The sequence below is a fragment of the Pan troglodytes genome, chromosome 10, assembly GCF_028858775.2.
Source record: "Pan troglodytes isolate AG18354 chromosome 10, NHGRI_mPanTro3-v2.0_pri, whole genome shotgun sequence".
Taxonomy (NCBI): domain Eukaryota; kingdom Metazoa; phylum Chordata; class Mammalia; order Primates; family Hominidae; genus Pan; species Pan troglodytes.
The window spans coordinates 75659404-75669606 of record NC_072408.2 but is presented as its reverse complement, the minus strand read 5'-3'; the positions used below and the strand labels follow the sequence as shown (position 1 = coordinate 75669606).

General features: G+C 41.1%; 1 protein-coding gene across 12 annotated transcripts in view; it reads left to right on the top strand.

The window, feature by feature from the left end:
• The first annotated feature begins 769 nt into the window (after positions 1 to 769).
• CPM (carboxypeptidase M) overlaps positions 770 to 10203 on the top strand; it is a 76638-nt gene continuing 67204 nt past the window's right edge. For 3 of the 12 annotated variants that reach the window (XM_063786910.1, XM_063786911.1, XM_063786913.1), the window contains exons 1-2: positions 846 to 875; positions 1177 to 1339. Coding sequence is in view for 4 of the 12 variants with exons in the window: in XM_016923842.4 (XP_016779331.2) it covers positions 1180 to 1339 (160 nt within the window). In the remaining 8 variants the exon portion in view is untranslated. Of the gene's footprint in view, positions 876 to 1176; positions 1340 to 2432; positions 2527 to 10203 lie in introns of all 12 variants that reach the window. The other 9 variants (XM_063786908.1, XM_063786909.1, XM_063786912.1 and 6 more) reach the window with 9 other exon arrangements.

Below are 10203 nucleotides of genomic sequence, written 5' to 3'. Positions count from 1 at the left end.
AGCCTTCGTTCTCTCTCGTGCAGAGACCATGCCATCCTTCCAGAAAGGAGCATTTTAGGACGTTTTAGGACGAGAGACCTGTAATTGGCCTAAGACTCAGGTGCAGGTGGAGGAAGCATCGGATTTACAACAGTGGTCCTGCCTTCTTCGATGTGACTTCCAGTTTTAAATTCAATTCTAATTTACACAAATCCCACCCACTATGTAAACTTGTTGGAAAATGTCCTGCACTCTGCACTTCGTGGCATTTAAAACTTCCACACACGCGCGCGTTCTTTCTTGAAGCCCCGTGATTGCTTAGCCTCTCTGGGCAGCTTGGCACTGCTGGGAGCTTGGCTCGCCCTGCCGGGGCCGACGCCGCCCGCCCCGCAGGAGCCCGCGCGGGGCTCAGGGCATTCAGGACTCCGGATGCGTCCCGGCTCCAGGTGGGCCCCGGCACCGCCAACCGCAGGAAACCCGCCGAGCCCTAAACGTCTCCCAAGTGGCTGCAGTCTGCGACAGAGAGTGTCCCTCGGTGGAGCGCCCTGTGGCTGCCCAGGCTACAGCCGTGGCCGAGGCGAGGACACACTTCTAACCTGGGGCTCCAGCAAAGACTGTCCGCGAGCGGCGACTCCATGCCCGCAGCCCTCCGCCCAGCTCAGCCGCCCGCCCGCCGGAACCAGCAGCCGCGCCACGAAAGGGCGCACCGCGCGGGCGCCGTCTCTCCTAGGTGCGAAGGCGGCTGAGGCCCCGCCCGGGAGGCACCCGCGCGGCTCCGGAGTGGACCGGAGGGACGTCCGGGGGCGGGGCCCGGGCGCGCCCGCCCTCTGACCGGGCTATAACACCCGGCCCCGCCGGGCGGCCGCGGGTGGGTAGAGGTGCGCGCCTGGGACCTGGTGAGGCTGGGGGTGCGCGGGGCCGGGCGCAGCTGTGGCAGCTGCCGGACGGCTGAGGCGCCAGGAGGAGGAGGAGAGGGAGGCGCGGGCGGCTGGGTCGAGGGCACCGAGGCTGCCCGTGCTCCCGGTCTCTGGTTGCACGGCTCACTCCCGAAGGTGCTGCTTCCAGTTTTTGCCTCCTTAGGAGGCAGGGAGCGTCAGTGTCGGGAGACCCTGAGACCGGAGTACCGAGACGTAGCTGGTGATGTCCCCGCCTGCCCTCATGTATTCTCAGGTTCTTCTTATTTTTATTCATCTCTAGAACATGGACTTCCCGTGCCTCTGGCTAGGGCTGTTGCTGCCTTTGGTAGCTGCGCTGGATTTCAACTACCACCACCAGGAAGGGATGGAAGCGTTTTTGAAGACTGTTGCCCAAAACTACAGTTCTATCACTCACTTACACAGTATTGGGAAATCTGTGAAAGGTAGGGTCCGTCTCGTGAACACTTTGCCAAACCCTCAGTCCTCCCTTTCAGTATTCATTAAATATGCCCCAGCTTCCTGTCTGCTCTTCCACGCACCTACTCTGAGTGGCACAGAACAAGTCAACCGGTACCGTGCGTGTTGGTTGTTTTCTGCTTTTGTTGGGAGGAATAGTAGGAAGAACTGAATTTTACTGGACTTGTCCATTGTAATTCAGTGTCACTGAGTCCTTTCCATTATTGGAGTTCTTCTGTCTTTTTGGATCTTGCAGACATTGGTTATTTGGGATGTATGTTTTAGTTCCTTTTCAAGATAAACTCCCAAGTAAGTCCGTTTATCCGTTTCAGTTCCCCTTTGTGTGGGCTTCTTTATATATGACTTGGACTGTTAATGTCATTTCTTCATGTCTCTTTTAAACTGAAATAATGCAGTTTTGTTGGTAAGATTTCTATGTCGTATGTAGTTAGCCTTTTATTTAAAGTTATGCAAAACTATCATTTCTGCAAGTTTCTTTTAATCTAAGTAGTACAGTTCTGTTGGTTAGATTTGTGTCGTGTATAATTAGCCCTATGGCTTAAAGCTATGCAAAAAAGTGGTTCTATGATTAAAGGCTGTTTTTAAAATGTATCCATTTGAAGAAGACAATGCTAGATAATGAATATATATTAGTAGTGATTGAAACTCTTCCCAGCATTTTCATATTTATCATTAGTAATTTATTGTTCTAAGTTAGAAACTACATAAAGTTATTTTCATTTTTATAGACAGCCAAGTTTGAATCAGATAAATTAAATAATTTGTTCAAGGTCTCCCAGATGGTGAATTTTATAGCCAGGACTGGCACCCATCCGGCCAAGGCAAATAATTTGATCAGATATCGTTATTTCATCTTTCTTTCTTTCTTTCTTTCTTTCTTTTTTTTTTTTTTTTGTCAGAGTCTCGCTCTGTTGCCCAGGCTGGAGTGCAGTGGCGTGATCTCGGCTCACTGCAACCTCCGGCCTCCCGAGTTCAAGCAATTCTCCTGCCTCAGTCTCCCGAGTAGCTGGGATTACAGGAATGCGCCACCACGGCTGGCTAATTTTTTTGTATTTTTAGTAGAGATGGGGTTTCACCATATCAGCCAGGCTGGTCTCGAACTCCTGACCTTGTGATCCTCCTGCTTCGGCCTCCCAAAGTGCTAGGATTACAGGTATGAGCCACCGTGCCCGGCCGAGATACCATTATTACTTAATCATCTTTTATTATCCTGATGTTCCCAAAGAGGTTACCAGAAAACTTAGTCCTTAAATCAAAAGTTTCATAAATTTTATGCAATTTGGATCTCAACTTTTTGTAAGGTGTGTTCAAACTCTACCTTGATTTTAGCTCTGAGCTTTTGAGTCAATTGAGAGTCTCATAATTACCATATTCTTCATCATTTTTCCAAAAAATCAAGGCTATGGCTTCTATATTAAAGAAAAAGTATTATATAAATGTATTTATGTGCAATGCGAAGTCAATATCCTGGGCTGTGTGTAATAGTAACTTTGTTTTTAAACAGCATTGCCAAAGAGATGGTGCCAGAATTACTCTATATTGCTCTATAATCCAAAATTATAGAGGTTGGGTGTGTGAGAAATCATATCTTGAATCAGCATACGTATTCAGCCTTCTGAAATCATTTTTCCCTAGGGCTAGAGTAGAGCAATTTAAAAAGATCTAGGAATACTAATTATATTAATTAAAAATATATAGAACACAACTAGCTTGAGTTATTGTTCAGTCATCATTTCAACCACAAGATGATGAGGATGTTGTTAATTTTAAGTACTAAGTGATTTGGTAAGGTTTTGTATTTTCAAACACAATGTGCTTGTGACAGTTGGGGGCTCTCTTTCCTAATATGAATCAGCAGTTGTGATCTATCCTGCATGATATCAAACCACAATCACAGTGAAAGTCAGCAGGCTTAATTTTGTTTTTAATTTTACCTTGTATGCACTCTTGCGGTTAAAGGCTTGAGGAGTTATCATGTAAAAATAAAATCTGACACTAGTGGTTAAATATTTGTGTTGAATATGTTGTTCTGAATAATAACTCGGATTAAGAAAAATCCCAAATCTGCCATTTGGCTCCAACTGGTAGATGAAACTGTATGCCAGTAACTGGGAGTCAGTTGCCAAAGTGTCACTGCACATTAGTGTGACAATTGAGAGATGGTGCTCCTTTGTTGGTGGTCTTTTTCACTAGATATTTTCCCTAACCATTCTGCCCTCTGATGTAAGATCAGTTTGCTTAGAAAACAGAATTTATGACCAGGCCCAGTGACTCATGCCTGTAATCCCAGCACCTTGGGAGGCCGAGGCGGGAGGATCACCTGAGGTCAGGAATTTGAGACCAGCCTGGCCAACATGGTAAAACATTGTCTCTACTAAAAATACAAAAAATTATTCAGACATGGTGGTGTGCACCTGTGGTTCCCGCTACTAGGGAGGCTGAGGCCGGAGAATAGCGTGAACCCAGGAGGCAGAGGTTGCAGTTGGCCAAGATCATGCCATTGCACTCCAGCCTGGGTGACAAGAGTGAAACTCTATCTCAAAATAAAAGAAAATAAAACAGAATTTATTATACACATGTTATTTATTTATTTATTTATATTACATGTATTAACGTGGGCAGTCTTACCCAGAAGGGAAAGTAATATTCCTACGTAACTAAATACATGTTTAGTTTTTGTAAAAACTTAAATATATGTGATATGCCTATGTAAATATATGCATATCACATATTTTCTTTGTTGTAATTGTGGATTATATTCTGCTTGTTTTTTCATTTCATGTTATTTCCTTAGATATTTCCATGAATTGACAAAGTTGGTAGATGTGAATTCGTTGCTGTTTAGTATTTTATCCTCTTGATTATGTGAATTTTCTTAGTCATTCACCTCTTTGAGCATCTGTATAGTTTTTGGTTAACTCTGTTATAAACAGGGATGCTATAAAACCATTGATACATGTCATGATAATTACCTTCTATTATTATTGGTGATTTTTAAAAACATTTTTATTTTGAAACTTTTAAAATCCACACAAAAGTTAAGCACATCTATACCCAGCTTCAGCCATAGTAGACCATATTTCAGTTGAGCCTTTTGAAGGAAATCCCACTGCCTAGTGACATAGTAAAGAAAATCTTAGGTGAAACAAGAGAAGCAAAAAAGTACTGATGACTTAGTTCAGAAAAATCAGAAAAGGTACAGTGTTCATCAGTTCGTTCATTCAATCCTCCATTCAATTAAGGAAGCACCTCCCATTTTTTGCCCCAACCCCTTTGTCTAGAAGGATGCCTGGCACATAATCAATAATCTATATCTATTTATTTAACGGATCAAATATTTGCTGAGCAAAAGCCATGGGAGGCAAACAGAGGTGTGTGTCATTCATTCCCTGCCATTAGGTAGCTCATTTTCAAATACAAATGTATTTACTGTGAATTTCTCAGGGTAGTCTCTCCACACACACCCCAAAATTAGTTTAGGAACATTTTATTATTTTTTTAAAAAATGAACCCTTGTGTTGAGGGTTGACTTTCAATAGATAGCAATGAAAGAACTGCTCTGCTACATACAAAACCCCAAAGGGCCATTTTAAATGAGATTTCCTACCATCTATTTTAAGAATCTTGCATTGGCTGGGTGTGGTGGCTCACGTCTATAATCCCAGCACTTCAGGAGACCAGCCTAGGCAACATGGGAGACTCCATTTCTTAAAAAAAAAAAAAAAAAATTTAATTAACCAGGCATAATGGTGCATGCCTGTGGTCCCAGCTACTTGGGAAGCTGAGGCAGAAGAATCACTTGAGCCTGGGAGTTCAAGGCTGCAGTGGGCCATGATCATGCCACCGTACTCCAGCCTGGCCTACAGAGCAAGACCCTGTCTCAAAAAAAAAAAAAAAAAGTATCTTGTCTTGCCTCCTGCTAAGTCTGATCATCATTGTATCTAAATACAGTAGGCGGGATAATAACACCTTCCTTACTAGTGATAATATTATTAGAGATTTTTTAAAGCCAGTCAAATTTAGTAGTCTCTGTTATCAAGTACTTTCCATGTAGTAGATAGTTTAAGACATTATTTCGATCTCAGCAACTCAAAGTAGGCCTTATCCTCATTTACAAAACAGGTAAAATGAGGCACAGCGAGGTTAATTAACTTGCTGAAGATAGCATAGCTAAGTATTAGAAGATTCAAACTCAGATCTGCCTATTTCCCAAGCACCTCTCTATTCTCTTTTAAAAAGCAGCTTGACATTTAAGTCTTTAATCCATCTTGAATTAATTTTTGTATAAGGTGTAAGGAAGGGATCCAGTTTCAGCTTTCTACATATGGCTAGCCAGTTTTCCCAGCACCATTTATTGAATAGGGAATCCTTTCCCCATTGCTTGTTTTTCTCAGGTTTGTCAAAGATCAGATAGTTGTAGATATGCGGCGTTATTTCTGAGGTCTCTGTTCTGTTCCATTGATTTATATCTCTGCCTTGGTACCAGTACCATGCTGTTTTGGTTACTGTAGCCTTGTAGTATAGTTTGAAGTCAGGTAGCATGATGCCTCCAGCTTTGCTCTTTTGGCTTAGGACTGACTTGGCGATGCGGGCTCTTTTTTGGTTCCATATGAACTTTAAAGTAGTTTTTTCCAATTCTGTGAAGAAAGTCATTGGTAGCTTGATGGGGATGGCATTGAATCTATAAATTACCTTGGGCAGTATGGCCATTTTCACGATATTGATTCTTCCTACCCATGAGCATGGAATTGTTCTTCCGTTTGTTTGTATCCTCTTTTATTTCATTGAGCAGTGGTTTTTAGTTCTCCTTGAAGAGGTCCTTCATGTCCCTTGTAAGTTGGATTCCTAGGTATTTTATTCTCTTTGAAGCAATTGTGAATGGGAGTTCACTCATGATTTGGCTCTCTGTTTGTCTGTTACTGGTGTAAGACTTAAACGTTAGACCTAAAACCATAAAAACCCTAGAAGAAAACCTAGGCATTACCATTCAGGACATAGGCACGGGCAAGGACTTCATGTCTAAAACACCAAAAGCAATGGCAACAGAAGCCAAAATTGACAAATGGGATCTAATTAAACTAAAGAGCTTCTGCACAGCAAAAGAAACTACCATCAGAGTGAACAGGCAATCTCCAAAATGGGAGAAAATTTTCGCAACCTACTCATCTGACAAAGGGCTAATATCCAGAATCTACAATGAACTCAAACCAATTTACAAGAAAAAAACAAACAACCCCATCGAGAAGTGGGTGAAGGACATGAACAGACACTTCTCAAAAGAAGACATTTATGCAGCCAAAAAACACATGAAAAAATGCTCACCATCACTGGCCATCAGAGAAATGCAAATCAAAACCACAATGAGATACCGTCTCACACCAGTTAGAATGGCAATCATTAAAAAGTCAGGAAACAACAGGTGCTGGAGAGGATGTGGAGAAATAGGAACACTTTTACACTGTTGGTGGGACTGTAAACTAGTTCAACCATTGTGGAAGTCAGTGTGGCGATTCCTCAGGGATCTAGAACTAGAAATACCATTTGACCCAGCCATCCCATTACTGGGTATATACCCAAAGGACTATAAATCATGCTGGTATAAAGACACATGCACATGTATGTTTATTGCGGCACTATTCACAATAGCAAAGACTTGGAACCAACCCAAATGTCCAACAACGATAGACTGGATTAAGAAAATGTGGCACATATACACCATGGAATACTATGCAGCCATAAAGAATGATGAGTTCATGTCCTTTGTAGGGACATGGATGAAATTGGAAATCATCATTCTCAGTAAACTATCGCAAGAACAAAAAACCAAACACCGCATATTCTCACTCATAGGTGGGAATTGAACAATGAGATCACATGGACACAGGAAGGGGAATATCACACTCTGGGGACTGTGGTGGGGTGGGGGGAGGGGGGAGGGATAGCATTGGGAGATGTACCTAATGCTAGATGACAAGTTGGTGGGTGCAGCGCACCAGCATGGCACATGTATACATATGTAACTAACCTGCACAATGTGCACATGTACCCTAAAACTTAAAGTATAATAAAAAAAAAAAAAAGAAAATGTGGCACATATACACCATGGAATACATAGACACCTAGAGACATGTGGGAAGCGTAGGGTTCAAGCAATGCTCCTGCCTCAACCTCCTGAGTAGCTAGGATTACAGGCACCCACCATTGCGCCTGGCTAATTTTTGGTAGAGACAGGGTTTTACCATGTTGGCCAGGCTGGTCTTGAACTCCTGACCTCATAATCTGCCCGTCTCAGCCTCCCAAAGTGCTGGGATTACAGGTATGAGCCACTGCGCCCTTCCTATCACTTATCTTGTCATGCTTACATTGTTCCCCACAATTTTAGGTTGTTTTTTTTTTTTTAAGTAGAGACAGGGGTCTCACTATGTAGCCCAGGCTGGTCTCGAACTCCTGAGCTCAAGTGATCCTCCTGCCTCAGCCTCCCATAGCTGTAGGATTGAAGGAATGAGCCACTGTCCCCTCCGCCCACAATTTTCTAATGTCCTCCATAGGGTAAGATGAGCTTACAATTATCTGAGCCTAAAACCAAAATCTTTTTTATATACAAATACAAAATATTTCCCCCCAACAGTTTTAATATATACTGAACTTTTCAGGGATGCCACTATATGTAAATTGAGGGGAAATTATATTTTGTTTTGCTCTTAACGTGACTGAGAGATATTTCATATTCAGAGAATCCTGACAACAGTGAACAAAGAGCCAAACCAATCTGCATTTGTAATCTATATGTTCACAGTGACTCTCAAGTATAGATACAAGCATGTGATTTCTTTGTCTTCTAGTGGAGTACCCAAGTTATTGCATATGGATACCATATCTTATGTAAATTGCATTCTTTTTTTATTTCTGCTTTATATAGTTTGAACACTATATTGATCTTTTGAAATTATGTATGTAAATGTGTTAGAATTATATGCCAGCATAATAAAATAGAAGTTGCAAAATATTGGATATGAAAACAAGAGGCATCATCTGATAGAGTTAAGAACTATTGGTGTAAAAGCACAAAGAGAGCTGATAAGGACCCACTTGAAGCTCATGTAGCCAGCATCCAAAAGGTGCTTAGTTTCTGTTCTTAATCCCTGAACGTGTGTATCTGACGGTAACACCGTGGTGACAGCAGTATCTAGATTTGAGATGTGATAACTGCCATTAGTCCTGATTCCTCCTTTCAGTTTGTGTGTTTAGAACACCCCTTTCTCTAAGAATGCAAAGTAAGAAAGTAAGATGTAAAAAAACAAAACAAAAGAAAACCTTAAAGTGAAATTACTCAAAACACACACACACACACACACACACACACACACACACACCATATCAAATACCAACATGCATTTGGGTTAAGGGAAGGAGACTAAGTCAAATTTAGTCAAATCTTCCTGTTTGGAGCTAGGCTTGGTCCTGTAGTCCCAGCTACTTGGGAGGCTTACACAGGAGAATCACTTGAACCCAGGAGTTTGAGGCTGTACTGCACTATGATCGCACCTGTGAACAGCCACTGCACTCCAGCCTGGGCAGCACAGCAAGAGTCTGTCTCTTTAAAACAAACAAACAAACAAACAAACAAAAAACACTTCTGTCTAGTGATTTAAAACAATTGACATTCTTCCTAGCAATTAAATGTAATACTGTATAGTAGTTTGTGAAGAGGTTAGTAAGTCCTAATTTGAATTTGTGTTAAAATAAAAGACACAAAATTCACATTAAAAATGTTTCTCATCTCTGTTTTCTGAGGACTGCTGCATGTCACAGGTTTTAAAAATACACATTTTCTATCTGTGACCTTTCACATACATACCTTTGTCAAGCTCAACTGGAGGGCTTAATCTCCCCTGCATCAAAAAAAAAAAATGCTGCCAACTTCAAACAAATTGCCTTGGAGCTGGCTTCACAGAGTTATCACACACTTACCCGGAGTTGAAGATAACTACCTTGACAGTGGGGATACAAAGGCAGTAATGACAGTGCTTACTACCCCAGTCTTTAGCCTATCACAGAATTCAGGAGAAGCCAATTAAGTAATCCTTCTGTTTGTTTAAAGAACTTTCAATTAGTTGCTTATCCAGTTTTTAAATTATTCTGATGCAAATCCGTGAAAACTAGAACCACACTTAAAAATCACAACTAAAGTATCATGAATTGACAGTTATTCAAACACATAACTAAGCCTCCTTTCCCACATAATGCACACGCACATATACAAATACAGGCAGGTAAAATTTAGCATAACATCATGTTTTTAGAGCACGAATAAATGTTAGAGACCATTTGATCATTCATTAGGTTAGTTGAAACTTAGTTCAAAATGTTGCTTCCTCCAGGAAGCCTTTTTCTATTCCCTGGGCAGAGTCAGAATCTCCTTCCACACCTCTTCTCCTCTTGAGCATCTTCCAGTAACTCTATGTTCACATAGAGGCCAAGGACCAGGCTTTGTTCAGCTTTGTATCCTAGGCACTAAGATGTGCTTATTACATGTAACAGATACTCTCAGGGACAAAGATTAAGAGTTATTATGTGCTTATTAAATGAAACATATGAACGCAAATATATTGTATGTAGTATATTAAATAATACATAAGTATATAGGATGTACATTTTTAAATATACTTTTATATTGTTACATATATTATATGTAACTTTATACACTTTTATATAGTTACCTATATTGTATGTAAGTACTTCAGTCCCTCAAGAAAATGACATTGTTTTCTTATAAACTTTTTGTTAAAATTAGTTTTATATTAGTAGTAAATAATATGATAGAGAGGTA